The sequence below is a fragment of the Callospermophilus lateralis genome, chromosome 10 (assembly GCF_048772815.1).
Source record: "Callospermophilus lateralis isolate mCalLat2 chromosome 10, mCalLat2.hap1, whole genome shotgun sequence".
Taxonomy (NCBI): Eukaryota; Metazoa; Chordata; class Mammalia; order Rodentia; family Sciuridae; genus Callospermophilus; species Callospermophilus lateralis.
Window position 1 is genome coordinate 53,682,771 of NC_135314.1, and position 17,738 is coordinate 53,700,508.

The 17,738-nt window shown below is 35.5% G+C and overlaps 1 protein-coding gene across 1 annotated transcript in view; it reads left to right on the forward strand.

Annotated features, from left to right (window-relative positions):
- The window catches only part of Snx4 (sorting nexin 4), a 62,613-nt gene extending 47,257 nt beyond the window's left edge, over window positions 1-15,356 (forward strand). Inside the window, exons 9-14 of the mRNA XM_076867514.1 lie at window positions 86-151; window positions 5,181-5,270; window positions 6,900-6,999; window positions 9,835-9,980; window positions 11,979-12,093; window positions 14,197-15,356. Of these exons, the coding sequence (XP_076723629.1) occupies window positions 86-151; window positions 5,181-5,270; window positions 6,900-6,999; window positions 9,835-9,980; window positions 11,979-12,093; window positions 14,197-14,244 (565 nt within the window). The 3' untranslated portion in view covers window positions 14,245-15,356. The remainder of the gene's footprint in view (window positions 1-85; window positions 152-5,180; window positions 5,271-6,899; window positions 7,000-9,834; window positions 9,981-11,978; window positions 12,094-14,196) is intronic.
- Window positions 15,357-17,738: the final 2,382 nt, after the last annotated feature.

Consider the following 17,738-nt stretch of genomic DNA (forward strand, 5'->3'; position numbering starts at 1 on the left):
CTAGGAAATAATCTTGTAAAGGATTCTATTTAATAATATTCCATATCTCTAGTTCATGATGCTTCTGGTTTTATCTTTCTTCCAGTGAATGGAGTGCTATAGAAAAAGAAATGGGTGATGGGCTACAGAGTGCTGGTCATCATATGGATGTGTGAGTACCTAGAAAATTTAACATAAACCTGAGGTGAACTTGAGTGGGGGAGTGTTAGTGACTTCTAGGCTTCTGTTTTTATCAGGTTTACTGGAATTTATATTATGCTTTCTGTGTGTAGATCTGACTTAATCTCAAAATGCACAGTTAGTTTAATATTTAAAAATTAGTCTTGCGGGGCTGGGGTTGTAGCTCAGTGGTAAAACACTTATCTTGTAGAGCCCTCATATCCAGAGTATACAAAGAACTCAAAAAATTAAGCAATAAGAAAACAAATAACCCAATCAACAAATGGGCCAAGGACCTGAACAGACACTTCTCAGAGGAGGATATACAATCAATCAACAAGTACATGAAAAAATGCTCACCATCTCTAGCAGTCAGAAAAATGCAAATCAAAACCACCCTAAGATACCATCTCACTCCAGTAAGATTGGCAGCCATTATGAAGTCAAACAACAACAAGTGTTGGCGAGGATGTGGGGAAAAGGGTACACTTGTACATTGCTGGTGGGGCTGCAAATTGGTGCGGCCAATTTGGAAAGCAGTATGGAGATTCCTGGGAAAGCTGGGAATGGAACCACCATTTGACCCAGCTATTGCCCTTCTCGGACTATTCCCTGAAGACCTTAAAAGAGCGTACTATAGGGATACTGCTACATCGATATTCATAGCAGCACAATTCACAATAGCTAGACTGTGGAACCAACCTAGATGCCCTTCAGTAGATGAATGGATAAAAAAAATGTGGCATTTATACACAATGGAGTATTACTCAGCACTAAAAAATGACAAAATCATGGAATTTGCAGGGAAATGGATGGCATTAGAGCAGATTATGCTAAGTGAAGCTAGCCAATCCCTAAAAAACAAATGCCAATGTCTTCTTTGATATAAGGAGAGCAACTAAAAACAGAGCAGGGAGGAAGAGCATGAGAAAAAGATTAACATTAAACAGGGACGAGAGGTGGGAGGGAAAGGGAGAGAGAAGGGAAATTGCATGGAAATGGAAGGAGACCCTCATTGTTATACAAAATTACATATAAGAGGATGTGAGGGGAAAGGGTAAAAAAAATCAAGGGAGAGTAGATGGGGTAGAGAGAGAAGATGGGAGGGGAGGGGAGGGGGGATAGTAGAGGATAGGAAAGATAGCAGAACACAACCGTCATTAGTATGGCAATATGTAAAAACGTGGATGTGTAACCGATGTGATTCTGCAATCTGTATACGGGGTAAAAATGGGAGTTCATAACCCACTTGAATCAAATGTATGAAATATGATATATCAAGAGCTTTGTAATGTTTTGAACAACCAATAAAATTTTAAAAAAAGAGAAAAAAATAATGATCACAAAAAAAAAACACACTTATCTTGCATGTGTGAGAAACTGGGTTCGATTCTCAGCACCACATATAAATAAGTGAATAAAATAAATGTCCGTCAACAACTTAAAAAAAAAATGGGCTGGGATTGTGGCTCAGCAGTAGAGCGCTCGCCAAGCCTGAGCAGGACCAGGGTTCGATCCTCAGCACCACATAAAAAAATAAAGGCATTGTGTTGTGTCCATCTACACCTAAAAAATAAATATTAAAAAAAAATTAGTCTTGCTAGGCATGGTGGTGCATACCTATAATTCCAGTGGCACAGGAGGCCTCTGAGGCAGGAGGATTGCCAGTTCAAAGCCAGCCTCAGCAACAGCAAGGCACTAAGCAACTCAGTGAGACACCCTGTCTTTAAAAAAAGATACAAAAAGAGCTGGGGTTGTGGCTCAGTGGTTGAGTGCCCCTGAGTTCAATCCCTGGTCTCTCCCCAACCCCTGCCCCAAAAAAAAAAAAAAAAAAAAAAAAATTACTCTCATTCATATATTAAAGGAATAAAGATAAAAACCTGCATACTCATTTTGATATATGTAGAAATGTTTATTTGACAAATTTCAACACTCATTTAATTAAAAATTCTCATCAAACTAGAAATAAAAGGGAATTTCTTCTGTCTGAAATTCATGTCTAGTGTTATACTTAGGTGGGCACAGTGGTACTTAGGTATAGTTCTAGCTACTTGGGAGGCTGAAATGGAAAGATCACTTGAGTCTAGGAGTTTGAAACTAGTGTGGGCAACATAGAGATACCCTATCTCAAAATAAATAAATTAATAAGAGTGAAATACTGATGTTTTCTCCTAAGGTCAAGAACAAGATATGGTTTCCTGTGCTCAGCATTCCTAATAAACATTTTACTGCAGGTTCTACTCAGTGAATTGAGGCAAGAAAATTAAGTAAAAAACATAAATATTGGAAAAAAGTAAAATTTTCTTTGTTCACAGACAATAAGATTGTTTACTTAGAAAATCACAATAAATCAACCAAAAACCTACGGAACTAAAAACTGAATTTTAATAGGTCAGGATATCAGATTAATATATCAGAATCAATAGTTTTGCCAGGCGCTGTGGTACATACCTGTAATCCCAGCAACTCCAGAGACTGAGGCAGGAGGATTTCAAGTTTAAGACAGTATTCAGCAATTTAGTGAGACTCTGTCTCAAAAGAAAAAAAAGTTTTTTTTTTTTTAAAGAGAGAGTGAGAGAGGAGAGAGAGAGAGAGAATTTTTTAATATTTATTTTTTAGTTATCGGCGGACACAACATCTTTGTTTGTACGTGGTGCTGAGAATCGAACCCGGGCCACACGCATGCCAGGCGAGCGCGCTACCACTTGAGCCACATCCCCAGCCCCAAAAGAAAAATTTTTAAAAAGTGGGTGCTGGATATATAGCTCCATTGTAGAACACTCCTGGTTTTAATCCCTGGTACCACAATTAGAAAATAAAAATTTTAAAACTATATGGTTTATAATAGCATCAAAACATAATACTTACTGATTGATGTAATGAAAGATGTTAGAAGACCTCTACACTGAATATAAAACATTGCCTGAATGAAAAACTTAAAGAAGACCTAAATAATCATGTTCATGGATTAACACATCCATTCTTCGATAAAGACATACTGTCCATCTACAACTACAAAAAAATTCTTTTTAATTAAAAAAAGAGCCAGGAGTGTAGCTCAGTAGTACTGCAGGGGGTAGGAAAAAAAGATAATGAAGAGGCAAACCATAGATGGGAAGAAGCATTTCTTTTTTTTTTTTTTTTTTTTTTTTTTAAGAGAGAGGGGAGAGAGAGAGAGAGAGAATTTTTAATACTTATTTTTTAGTTATTGGCAGACACAACATCTTTGTATGTGGTGCTGAGGATCGAAACCAGGACGCACACATGCCAGGCGAGCGCGCTACCGCTTGAGCCACATCCCCAGCCCAAGAAGCATTTCTAACCATAATATATTAAAGAATTCCTACAACTCAGTAAAAAAAAAAAAAAAAAAGACAAAAAATAGATCTTAAATTTTTTCATACAAAAAAGTATGTCAGGTGACTGCTATGTTAATTAGCTTGAATTAATCCTGGCACAGTGTGTACTTATATCAAAACATCACATTGTACACTGTAGTTACATATAGTTTTAGTCATTTCTATCTTAAAGCTATGGTGGGGGCAAAAAAAAATATTTTATATAAATAGGGCTTTCCTCTGGGCCATATTCAAGCTTACTGGCTATTTTTTTCATAAGCTTTCCTGCATTCTGTTAATTTAGCATTTTAGTATTTGCAAGAATTCAGGATCATTTATTGACATGTTAAAAATTATTCTCAGTATAGATATCTTAAAGTCTATACCATTTATTCTTCTCTGAGGACATGATATGACAGATTATCCCTACATTATAATTTTTAATCTTCAAGCCCTCAGCCCTACGAGTCCCCCTTTTTTTGTTCATTTCTTAACATTAATTCTTCTAAAAGCATAGATTTAGATTTATGAACTAAAGCCAGATTTTCCTCTTTTTAATTAATTAATTATTTATTTATTTTTAAATTCTTCAAGTGCTCTTCTTTTTTTCTTCTGCTGGCGATCAAACCCAGGGCTTTGTGACAACCACTGTACCACTGAGCTAGCCCCTAAGATTCTCCTGCTCTTAACAGTAGTTATCAAGACTTTGTCGGTTACATAGATAAAATTCCTCACAATAGTAGATACAGGTTTGTAATTACATAATATATACATTACCTGCTTTTGTAAGTCCCCCAAATATGTTGCTTTTCAAATGAACTTGAACATAGTTTTATTTTGTTCTACAACTTTGGTAAATGTGGTTTATTTGTATAGCTGAAATAGGCCTGGAAACATAAACTATATGTACTTTTTATTTTCATTCTAAGGGATTAGAATTAATTCGAAAGATGCCTCTTATAATGACAGAGAAGCACTATATACACATAGCCCTTGTGTTTACAGAATTTACAGTGTAATCAGAAATAAAAACAACAGGTGAGACATTACTTTGATAAAATTTTAATTATAAATTATTATTAAGAGATCAGAAATAAGCCCCAGCCCCAATTTCTATTATTTTCATTTACTTTTTCCCCTTGCAGCTTTTTGGTATTACTATAAATAGTTGCAACCAAAAATGTGTGTACCAATTATACCAAACTCATACTTTTTATGGATTTTATAGCCATTTTATAATCTCTTTGAACAAAAGATTCCAAAAGTAGAGGGGCTGGAGTTTTAGCTCAGTGATAGAGCACTTGCCTAGCATGTGTGAGGTACTAGGTTCGATTCTCAGCACCACATGCAAATAAATAAATAAAGGTCCATCAACAACTAAAAAAGATTAAAAAATTTAAAATAAACAAGATTCCAGTAGATCAGGTTTTCTTTGTAAGAAGGACTATTTTTTATTTGTTTATTTTATTTCTAAATCTTTGCAGTTCGGCAAAATTCAGTAAAATTAGCATACCAATTACAAATTGCCATTAATGTTTCTAAATGATAATTTTCACTTTTCCTAATTTGTCACTGACCGGTAGTCAGTGGTGCGGATCATACTTTGAAAAACACTTTTTTAGAATGTTAATGCTTTGTGTCCCGGTGAAAGTTACTCATTTAATACAGTGTTTTTAAAAACAGGTATGCATCTTCTATTGATGATATTTTGGAAGATGAAGAACATTATGCAGATCAGTTAAAGGAGTACCTTTTTTATGCAGAAGCACTACGGTGAGTAATTAATGAAAGTTCCAGATGCAGTCCTGTGATTGATCCTCACACTCTCATTGTATTTGTGTAGAATACAGATAGTAAGGTGCTTTTTAAATGAATTAATTTGGACTGGGGCTGTAGGTCAGTGGTGGAATGCTTGCCTATCACGTGTGAGGCATGGTGTTTGATCCTCAGCACCACATAAAAAGAAAGGTATTGTGTCCATCTACAACTAAAATAAATAAATTAATTAATAAATTCATTCCCTCAGATAGTGAATGAGTTCTTATTGTATCCTCTGTGTTGCAGAGTGCTAGGCGTAAAATTATAAGAGAAGGCCTGTCCTTGAAACAGCATAGCGATAAAACCTGCCAGTGTCAGGCATGTTCATCTGTGTATTTGTTTTTTCTGCTTTCTCCAATTTGAAGATTGGGAGCAAAATACAGATGGAGTGTTGTGTGGCACTGTCACTGGGTTGTATATTGCCATTTTTATTCTGCATTTTTCTCATACTTGTATTCCTTAGCATAGTAGCTTTTAGAACTTTTTAATATCAAGGACATTGCTTCTGTTTTTATGGTATTTTTTAAAAATATTTTTTAGTTGTAGTTGACACAATAACCTTTATTTTATTTATTTGTTTGTTTGTTTGTTTCTTTATTTATGGTGCTGAGGATTGAACCAGGGCCTCCCACCTGCCAGGCAAGTGCTCTACCACTGAGCCACAACCCCAGCCCATGTTTTTATGGTATTTTCTTTGGAACCAACAGAATTCTCTGCTAGATAATCCTATTTGATTTTTTTTTTTTTTTAATTACTGTGGTTTTTTTTTCTATTCAGTTTAGGGAAATTAATCATTTTTCTGGAAGAGGTGACTTTTGATCAGTTTCCCTATTGCAAAAAAACAATATAAGAATTCTGTTAGGAAAACAGAAGAGTAGTATAACTGTTAAGTAATTGGTGTTTAAAACACTTGCACATTGTTAGCTTTTTTCCTTTAGTGATTTCAGTAGCAGTTAGTTTCACCAAAGTATCTTCAAGTCACCAAGGAAAAGAAAGTTGCTGAATACAGTGGATTCTGTGCAGTTCCTAAAATTAATGTATATTGACATGGCATATATAAGTGAGAAAAGTTGCAGAACCATTTGGAATGTGTGAACTTTGTAAATGCCTATCTAAATTCTAGAGGAAGCCAGGCATGATGGCGTACCCCTATAATCCCAGCAGCTCAAGAGGCTGAGGTAGGAGGATCTCAAGTTCAAAGCCAGCCTCAGCAATTTATTGAGACCCTCAGCAACTCAGGGAGACCCCATCTCTAAATAAAATACAAAAAAGTGCTGGGGGTGTGACTTAGTGGTTAATCACCCATGGGTTTAATCCCCGGTACCAAAAAAAGAAATTCTAGAAGGCTGTACATGAGTTGTGCCTGGATAGTAGGAGTGGGGGAAAGAGGATTCTTGACATTTTGATGTTGTTCATTTCTGTATTAGAATCTCTTTCTCTCTCACTCTCTCTCTTCCTCTAGTAAATGTCAGAACTAGTAAGGAATTGTGAATGCTTCCCTGTACTCCTGAAAACAAAAATTTTCTTAACATGTTAAAGGAGAAGCCAGAAAAAGTTAAATGGCAGCACTATTTTCATCCCCAGGGCTGTGTGCAGGAAACATGAACTTATGCAGTATGACCTGGAGATGGCTGCCCAGGATCTAGCTTCCAAGAAGCAGCAGTGTGAAGAACTTGCAACTGGGGTGAGTATTTTTCTTTAGGTCTTTGGTATTATTGTAGCAAGGCTCATGAGGAATCAGCTACAGTTATAATACACAGTATGCTTGTACCTTTTACAGAATAATTTGTAAACAACTGTATTAATTATTTAGTTTTCTTGATATAAGAAGATATCAGGCTCCGTGCGGTGGTGCACGCCTGTGATCCCAGTGTCTTGGGAGTCTGAGACAGGAGGATTACAAGTTCAAAGCCAATCTCTGTAAAGTGAGGTGCTAAGCAACTCAGTGAGTTGCTTGTCTCTAAATAAAGTTGCCCTGTCTCTAAATAAAGATTCAAAATAGGGCTGGGGATGTGGCTCAGTAGCCGAGTGTCCCTGAGTTCGATTCTCTATCAAAAAAAAATAAAATAAAATTACAAAATAGGGGTTGGGGTGTGGCTCAGTAGTCAAGTGCCTGAGTTCAATCCCTGGTACATCTCCCCCCTCCAAAAAATGTTCTCTATGATATTATAAGAATTTGACAGGCCTGGTATGGTGGCACACACCTGTAATCCCAGCAGCTTTTGAGACTGAGGCAGGTGGATCACAAGTTCAAAGCCAGCCTCATCAATTTAGTAGGCCCTAAGTATCTCAGCCAGACCCTGTCTCTAAATAAAGTATAAAAAGAGCTGGGGATGTGGTTCAGCAGTAAAACACCCCTGGATTCAATCCCTGATACCAAAAAAGAGCAGGGGCGGGGGGTCGGGGAGGTGATTGGTCAGGTTTAATTTAATTTGGAAAGGTATTTTATAGAAGTTTTAGTTTACTTTGAAAAATTTTACCCAATTAGAATCAATTTATCTCTCCTAACAAGGAGCTTTTTGTGTACTTTATTCTTTAATGCTTACAGTGCATACTTGTAAAGAAAATATTGTATCTTTTTTCTTTTTCTGTGCGTGTGTTTTGTTTTTAAACTGGGAATTGAACCCAGGGCACTCTTTCACTAACCTATATCCTCAGCCCTTTTTATTTTTTGTTTTGAGACAGGGTCTCCTTAAGTTGTTAAAGCTGACCTTCAACTTTCAATCCTCCTGAGTTGCTGGGATTACAGATATGTGCCACCACACCTGGCCCAATATCGAATTGCATATACTTAGGTCATTTTTATAATCAGCTCTGTACTGTTCAGCTACTTCACTGAAATACATTAGCTGCTATGATGAGAGACATATTTTGGAAGTATTTGTGAAGCAATGATAGTGCCACTGTTTTCTCAGTCACTTCATGGTTAACTAGTACTTGAGTGGTTTTTTTTTTAATAATTATTTTTTAGGTGAACACAATGTCTTTATTTTGTTTCTATGTGGTGCTGAGAATCAAACCCAGTGCCCCACGCATGTTGGGCGAGCGCACTACCACTTGAGCCACATTCCCAGCCCCTAGTACTTTAGTTTTAAAAGTGGTTTTCACATAGATTATTCACTTGCTACATCTATGAAAAGTAATACATATGTGTGGGAAAAGATTTCTGACCATAAGCCATTAGATTAGGTCTTTGATTTATTCCAGAACTCATAGGAAGTCCCAAGACATTTTCAGTAAGCATGGTTCTCTGTTACTTCATGTGATGGGAAGTGCTTTCATTAACAAACTCCAGTGAGTAAGGAAATAGTAAAACAGCAAAGCTTGAGGTTGCCCTGTAATGCTTGGGTTTAGGCATCCAGTTCTAGTAATAGATTCTAAGTTTCAGGGTGAGATACGCAGATTTTAAATATATTTCTCTAGTTTGGTTTATTTCCATAGTTGCTTGTTGAATTTTATCTGTTTTGTTGTTGTTTGTTTTGTTTTATTTTTGTCAGAGTAATATTTTATTTTCTGTGGTACTGGGGATGGAACCCAGGGTCTGTGCATACTAGGCACTTTACCACTGAGATATCCCTTTTTAATTTTATTTTTTCTTTTAAGAGGATTTTGCAAATCTCAGGCTGACCTTGAACTTGTAATCCTCTTGCCTCAGCCTTCTGAGTAGCTGGGATTACAGATCTGTGCCACTAATTTCCTCCTTTTTGACAATTCTTTATTATTCCAGTATTAGAAATCATATTAGGAGTCCTGTGGTTATAAAGATTATGGTGCTTCTATCGAAAGTAGTAGGGAGAAATGGCCAATGTTTTTTATTTCTAAGAGTGGAGAGCTATGAAATATACATAACATAAAATTTACCATTTTTATATGCATTTTTAGTTGTAGATAGACACAATTCCTTTATTTTATTCATTTTTATGTGGTGCTAAGGATCAAACCCAGTGCCTCATACATGCTAGGCAAGCGCTCTACCACTGAGCTATAACCACAGCCCCAAGTTTATCATTCTTAACCATTTTTAAAGTGTATAGTTTAGTAGTACTAAATATTTTCGTATTGCTGTGCAAACCCATCTCTAGAGCTCTTTTCATTTTGCAAAACTCTGTTCCCATTAAACAACTTCTCTTCTACTTCTCCGTAATTCCTGGAAACCACATTTGCTTTCTTTCACTATAATTTTGACTACTCTAGATACATCAAAGTAGAATTATATAGTATTTGTCTTTTGTTTTTTGTAGTTGTGGATGGATATCATGCTTTTATTTTATTTATTTTCGTATGCAGTGCTAAGGATTGAACCCAGAGCCTCACACATACTAGGCAAGCACTCTGCCACTGAGCCACAACCCCAGCCCCATAGTATTTGTCTTTGACTGGCATATTTCACTTAGCATAATGTTCTCTAGGCTCATTTGTGTTGTACACATGTGATAGTTTCCTTCCTTTTTAAGGCTAAATAATATTCCACCAGGTATATATATCGCACTGTCAATTCTCTGTTTCTATTTTCTTTTAGACTGTGAGGACATTCTCTTTGAAGGGAATGACTACCAAGCTCTTTGGTCAAGAAACTCCAGAGCAAAGAGAAGCCAGAATCAAGGTGTTAGAAGAACAAATAAATGAAGGAGAACAGCAGCTAAAGTCTAAAAATTTGGAAGGCAGGTAAAAATTCTGAGAAGTTCAACCTGGGCTACCATTGGATTATTTATTTATTTAATAATATTTCCCAGCTTCATTGACCCCTCTGGATACAGCCTGTTCCTCTAAAATGTAGTCATTACATTCCTAAGAAATTTAAGTTATCAAAAAATCATGTTACAGAAACATTTATATTATTGTGGGGGGAAAGGAAGAAAACTTGGGTTTCAAGTTCATAATATTACTTTCGTAGACTTCATAATTTCTATTCTTGGCACATTCTCTCTGCCCTCTTGCCCCATTTAGCAAAAAGCCTGATCATCTTCAGTACCCAGCTTAAGGGTTATTTCACTGTGAAGCCTTCCCTTATCTTCTCAGGCGATCTTAGCACTTGATTCCTGACGCTGAAGCATGGCAGTTCTGTGTTGGGTGGTTGGTTATTCTGTGTAGCTCTCCCTGGATAACTTCAAAGTTAAGGACTGTGTCTTACATTTTTTTGTTCTTCGATACCTTGCATAGTGCTTGACATGTATGTAAATATTTCTAGAAATTCAGTTCTCAGATCTGCTATCACTGTTTAGTTCATTTTCTTTATTGTTGTTTTCATCTGACAGTCAGTAAAATGTAACAAGGCAGACCAAGAGTGTATTATTGGCTTACACCAAATAAGTCAAAGTGAACTTTCATGAATTGAACTGAAAAGGAAAGTGCCTATGAGCATTAAAAAATTTTTTTCAGACAGGGTCTCACTGTGTTGCCCAAGTAGTCATGAACCCCTGGGCCACATAGCTTGGATGGTAGCTGTGTACCTCTGTACCCAACACTATTTTTATTTTTTGGTACTGGGGATTGAACCTAGGGGTGCTTAACTACTGAGCCACACCCCTAGCCCTTTTTATTTCCATATCTTTATTTTATTTTTATGTGGTGCTAAGGATCGAACCCCATGCTTCATGCATGCTAGGTGAGCACTCTACCTTTGAGCCACAACCCCAGCCCCATAGTCCTTTTTATTTTGAGACAGGGTCTCACTCAGTCACCCAAGCTTAGCTAAGTTGCAATGGCTGGCTTTGAACTTGGAATCCTCCTGCTTCTGCCTCCCAAGCCACTGGGATTATAGGCGTGTGACACTGCACCTGACTATGCAGTTAGAATTTTTAAAACCCTAGCATTATTTAAACCATGTACATGCTGAATGTGTTTCATAATCCATCTCGTCAAGAGCATATGTTTGCCAAGCACTGTGGCACACACTTGTAATACCAGTACTTAGGAGGCTGAGCCAGAAAGATTTCAAATTCAAGGCTAGCCTGGGCAACTTATTGAGACCCTGCCTCAAAAATAAAGTATGTATGGTGGGACTACAGATGGAGCTCAGTGGTAAAGCTCTTGGCTAGCATGCATGAGTATGCCCTAGGTTTAGTCCCCAGTGGAAGAAAAAAAAAGGTATATTTTTTCCAGTGAACCCAGGAAGGCACTTCATTGTGGCATCTGTAGGGCTTGTGAGCTGATTCAGGGAGCCAATTTACATCTGTTTTTTTGTTTTTTGTTTTTTTTACACAATACCTTTATTTTGTTTATTTATCTTTATGTGGTGTTGAGGATCAAACCCAGGGCCTCGTGCATGCTAGGCAAGCACTCTACCACTGAGCCACAACCCCAGCCCCTACATCTGTCTTAAAGGAATAATTTGTGACAAAATGTAGTTATTAGAATGTAGATGAGTTTTATCTCTGACTTTTTCCCTCACTGTAATTTATAGGAAAAGGAAAAATAGAACTGTCTTATACAAGCAATAACTTTGGTTTTGATGTAGCCAATTAAAAACCATCTCTGTAGAGAATGGTTAGTTGAATTTATAGTGTACAGTCTATTTATTTTATTATTTTTGTGTGTGTGTGGTGCTGGAGATGGAACACAGACAGTACTTTGTGTATACCAGTTAAGTGCTCTATCACTGAGCTACATCCCATCCCATGTCTATTTAAATAAGAATACTAATAACTTTATCTTTTATTTCAGAGAATTTGTGAAAAATGCATGGACTGATATTGAACGATTCAAAGAACAAAAGAACCGTGACCTAAAGGAGGCCCTCATAAGTTATGCTGTCATGCAGATCAGCATGTGTAAAAAGGTAGGTTTCAGTTCTGCAAAAATAATGGCTACGTTCACAAGTGCTTACACATTTCTATAAATTCTCTTGTTTGGCCCCAAAAAATATTTTTTTCATTCTTCCTTTCTAAAACTTTTCCTATTTTCTCTACTTAATTTTGAAGAAGGATTGTAATTAAAAAGGTCAGTTATTGTGTTTCCACTTTATAAACTCTCAAATCTATATGCCCCATTTATAACTTGTATCTGAAAATATGTACTGACAGTATAACTTTGATTATATGATGTTCTTGACAGTACAGTAAAATATCATTCCTAATAATAATACCAAAAGAAAAAAAAGAAGGGATGTTTTCTGTTTTATTCTTTTTTGGGTACCAGGGATTGAACTCAGGGGCACTCAACCACTGAGCCACATCCCCACCCCTATTTTGTATTTTATTTAGAGACAGGATCTCACTGAGTTGTTTAGTGCCTTGCTTTTGCTGAGGCTGACTTTGAACTCACAATCCTCCTGCCTCAGCTTCCCAAGCCACTGAGATGACAGGTGTGTGCCACTTTGCCTGGCTCATGTTTTATTTCCTTGCCTAAGTAGAATAGATTTTTATATATGAAAATGGATAATGTCCTTTTGTTTAGAATTAAGTGCCACAAGTCAAGATCAACATCAATTTTTTCTTGGATAAATATCAGTGTCTGTATTTTATATATTTTACTTGGGTGTGTATGTATATGTGTGTGTGTATGTGTGTGTGTATATATATATATATAGCATCATTATAATTTCAGCTATTCAAAGTGTTAATTGAATATAATCCAAGTGTTACTTGAATATAATCAGATGACTGAGTCGTGGTAGTAATAAACTGAAATAAAAACTGAATTAAGTATTATAAAAGTAAATAGAACTTCTAAGTGTTTTTTGGTCTATCTTTTCATTGGCAATCTGTCCAATTTATTGAATGAAGTAGGCTAAAGCCTTTAAAAAACAATTTTTCAGTTTATAGAGTTTTAAAATTAATTATTATAAAAATAACACATGCCCATTGCAAAAATGTCAAATAATTCAGAAGCATGTGAAGTAAAAATTCTCCCCTACCTCCCCCAAATCCCTTTGTGTGTATTCTTCCAGATATTTTTTGAATATTTATACAATTATTTAGAAAATATACACAAAACAGGATTGTATTATATATATTAGTGTATAGTTTTTCTCTTTCATTTGATGTCTGGTGGACATCTAACTTTGACAGTACATGAGATCTATCTTATTCTAACAGTGAATACTATTATATCTAGTTACTTATCCAGCCAATCTGAGACATTTTAAAGATGTTTTGTTTTTATTTATGTGCATTTTGTATCCCATTAAGGAGGAATGAAACTAAAATTTTTTTCTATTGTTTGAAGCCTTGGTGAATATTGATATACTTTTTTTTTTCTTTTTTTTTTTAATTAATTTTTATTGTTGGTAATATTGATATACTTTAATGCTTAAGTATTGAGGAAAACATTCCTCTCTGATAAATCAATTATTGTAGGATATCTTATTGAAAAAAAAATTCCTTTGTTTTTATCTCTTGGTTAGGTTTTACTGTTATATCTTTATAACTATGCTTTTTTTGTTAAGGCATATTTGAATTATCTATAGCTTTGTGTTAAGTAGTGTACCAGAACCATGAGAGGGATTCCATAATTTAGAACATAATCAGTTTTTAGTCAATAATTAAGTTAATCATTAAATTATTTAATTATAAAAATTAGTTTTGTCAATAATAAAAATTTTGTTTAAATATTACTTTGAATAAAATTGCCAGAAAACTTGTTTGGTTTACTAGTAGAAACAATAAGAGCATGACATGAGTAAGAGTTTATGGTTGAACCTTGAAAACTCAGTTTACAAGTTACAGAAGTTCTTTTTCTATTTTGGAGATAAGCTCATTTAAGAGATTCTCTTACATTTTCAGAAGCATTAGATATTTCCTTATGTTAGCTATTTACTAGACTTATTAGTTAACTTAAAAGAGCAAAACTTAGTATGCCACTAAACCAAATATATGGGATTTTAGAGTCTTTCCAGAATCACATTTTAAAGATACTTTTTTTTTTTTTTTTTTTTTTTAAGGGAATTCAAGTTTGGACCAATGCTAAGGAATGCTTTAGCAAGATGTAATCCTATGAAATGACTTTTTCTTCAATCAAAGTGCCCCAAAACAAAGCACAAGTAAATAAAAGAAATTTAAGTTGCTACCCTGTATACTTAAAAATATACAATAAGTTGAATCAGTTCAGCTTTATTTTAACTGATTATAATTGTGTTCCTATAGCACAAAAATGATGTATTTTAATCAAGATTAAATATTATAATTTGAGGTTTTGGGGACTGGTGCTGATTCAAAAAAAAGTTAATTTAATAATATATACCAACAGATTATTCATCAGGCTTCTGAACCAATGATTGAATGTTAAGGCGTTAGTTAATTTCTAGACGCTCCTTTCAATGCCAACTCTTTCAGATCTGTTCATGCAGGAAGTTCTTTTCCTAAGATTGAATTCCTATATTTACTTGGTGAGACCCACTAACCTGTCATAGGGGGCATTTTCTCTTGCCTTATAGTTGAGCTGTTTGGTTTGACAAAGCTCAGCAGAAATTTATTGTGAAATCTAGGTTTTTCTTCCACATTTGTTGATGCCCCTGTAACACATCATACACTAGAAAATGCCTTCAATTTGTGTTTTACCAGAATTTTGATACTGGTCAGAAATTTTATACTGCCAACAAATAAGTCTCAACTTCTCAGATATAGAGTGGAATACATTCTTTTGGTCCAGGAATTGCTATATAGAAAATTTTAATTGAGTAGTAGTAGTCTCAACAATTCTTAACCTCAGTGATGAGCCCAATTTCCTTTGCTTGGCTCTCTGCACATGGCATTTCAGGGTACAAGATGTAGCATTTCCATGTATAAGATTAATGTGGTCAACATATGAGCTCATACCTTTATCATTAACAGCCTTCATTTCTATTGCTTGGCTATAATTTTTGTAAAGATAAATTATATTGTTTTTTTATGTATGTTTTGTGGTATATGTTCAGAAGCCAAGCACCCTCATTTTCGTAGCTTTGCAGAATCTTAAATGTGTACTAATTATTTCTAATGATGTTTTAAAAAATCCCCATACCATTCAACATTTGCCTTTTTTACATGTTTAAAATGTTGCTGGATTTTTGTGCTGTTTGCCAAACTTATACAATAAATAAATGAAGTATTGTGCTGAGTTTCAGAGGTTTTTTTGTTTGTTTGTTATTTTAAAAAGATGATCCATATACATTAATATGTGATGATCTGTGGAAATAATATGCCATGTTATACTTTAAAGTATTTAATTGTATAAATGTGTCTTATACCCAAATGCTGTTTTAAAAAAAAAAATACTGTGATGAGATCTGATTTTTAATTTTTTTTTTTCTCCCCAGTACTGGGGATTGAATTTTGTAAAGCATCCCAAAATTCAATCTTTTTTATTTTTTGTTTTGAGGTTCTCAGCTAAGTTGCTTCAAACTTTAAATCATCCTGCCTCAGCCTCCTGAGACTCTGGGATTACAAATTTATACTATCATGCCCAACTTACTTCTCTTTTTAAAATAAAATTGGTAGAAGCAAAAGTCACCTGCAGGTATATACTTTTGAATCCACTGAATTGTATCATCTCTTGACTAGTGAAATGACAAACCTTCCCACTTGGCATTTAAAAATCAAAAGCCTGGACCTAGGGATATAACTCAGTAGTACATTATTTTCCTAGCATACACAAGTCCTGGGTTTAATACCTAACTCTGCAAAAAGCATTTCTAACTAACTTAAGACTAAACGTAAAGTATATTAGATTTTTTTCTGTTAGCAGACCTGATTTGACCTATATTTTTTTAAAAGATAAATTAGAGCTGAGTACAGTGGCATACACCTGTAGCCTTAGCTACTCTAGAGGCTTAAAGCAGGAGAATTGCTCGAGCCCAGGAGTTGGAGACCAGCCTGAGCAATATAGCAAGGCCCCATCTCAAAAACAAAATAACAGAATACTTTTCCTACTTCATTCTTTTTATCTTCTCTAACATTCACACACACACACACACACACACACACACGATTATTTCTTTTTTTTTTAATTAATTTTTATTGTTGGTTGTTCAAAACATTACATAGTTCTTGATATATCATATTTCACACTTTGATTCAAGTGGGATATGAACTCCCATTTTTACCCCGTATACAGATTGCAGAATCACATCAGTTGCACATCCATTGATTTACATATTGCCATACTAGTGTCTGTTGTATTCTGCTGCCTTTCCTATCCTCTACTATCCCCCCTCCCCCCTCCCCTCCCCTCTTCTCTCTCTACCCCCTCTACTGTAATTCATTTCTCCCCCTTATATTTTTCCCCCTTTCCCCTCACTTCCTCTTGTATGTAATTTTGTATACCCCTGAGGGTCTCCTTCTATTTACATGCAATTTCCCTTCTCTCTCCCTTTCCCTCCCACCTCTCATCCCTGTTTAATGTTAATCTTCTTCTCATGCTCTTTGTCCCTACTCTGTTCTTAGTTACTCTCCTTATATCAAAGAAGACATTTGGCATTTGTTTTTAAGGGATTGGCTAGCTTCACTTAGCATAATCTGCTCTAATGCCATCCATTTCCCTCCAAATTCTATGGTTTTGTCATTTTTTAATGGAGAGTAATACTCCATTGTGTATAAATGCCACATTTTTTTTATCCTTTCGTCTATTGAAGGGCATCTAGGTTGGTTCCACAGTCTTGCTATTGTGAATTGTGTTGCTGTGAACATGGATGTAGCAGTGTCCCTATAGTGTGCTCTTTTTAGGTCTTTAGGGAATAGACCGAGTAGGGGAATAGCTGGGTCAAATGGTGGTTCCATTCCAAGCTTTCCAAGAAATCTTCATACTGCTTTCCAAATTGGCTGCACCAATTTGCAGTCCCACCAGCAATGTACAAGTGAACCCTTTTCCCCACATCCTCGCCAGCACTTGTTGTTGTTTGACTTCCTAATGGCTGCCAATCTTATTGGAGTGAGATGGTATCTTAGGGTGGTTTTGATTTGCATTTCTCTGACTGCTAGAGATGGTGAGCATTTTTTCATGTACTTGTTGATTGATTGTATGTCCTCCTCTGAGAAATGTCTGTTCAGGTCCTTGGCCCACACGATTATTTCTTTATTTAACTGGGAATATGCTTGGGTGGTTTTGATCATTGTTTAATTTTATAGCATATTGTTCCTTTAAAAAGAATTTTATTTTATTTTTAAAGAATTTTTAAATTTTTTTTTCAGTTGTTGTTGGACTTTTATTTATTTACATGTGGTGTTGAGAATGGAACCCAGTGCCTCACACATGCTAAGCAAGTGCTTTACCACTGAACCACCATCCCAGCCCCTTTAAAAAGAATTCTTGGGTAATCCCAGCAGCTGGGGAGGCTGTGACAGGAGGATTTCGAGTTCAAAGCCAGCCTCAGCAGCAGTGGGGCACTAAGCAACTCAGTGAGACCCTTTTTCTAAATAAAATACAAAAAAAGGTTAGGGATGTGGCTCAGTGGTCGAGTTCCCCTAAGTTCAGTTTCCAGTATCAAAAAATAAAAAGAACTCTTGAAGG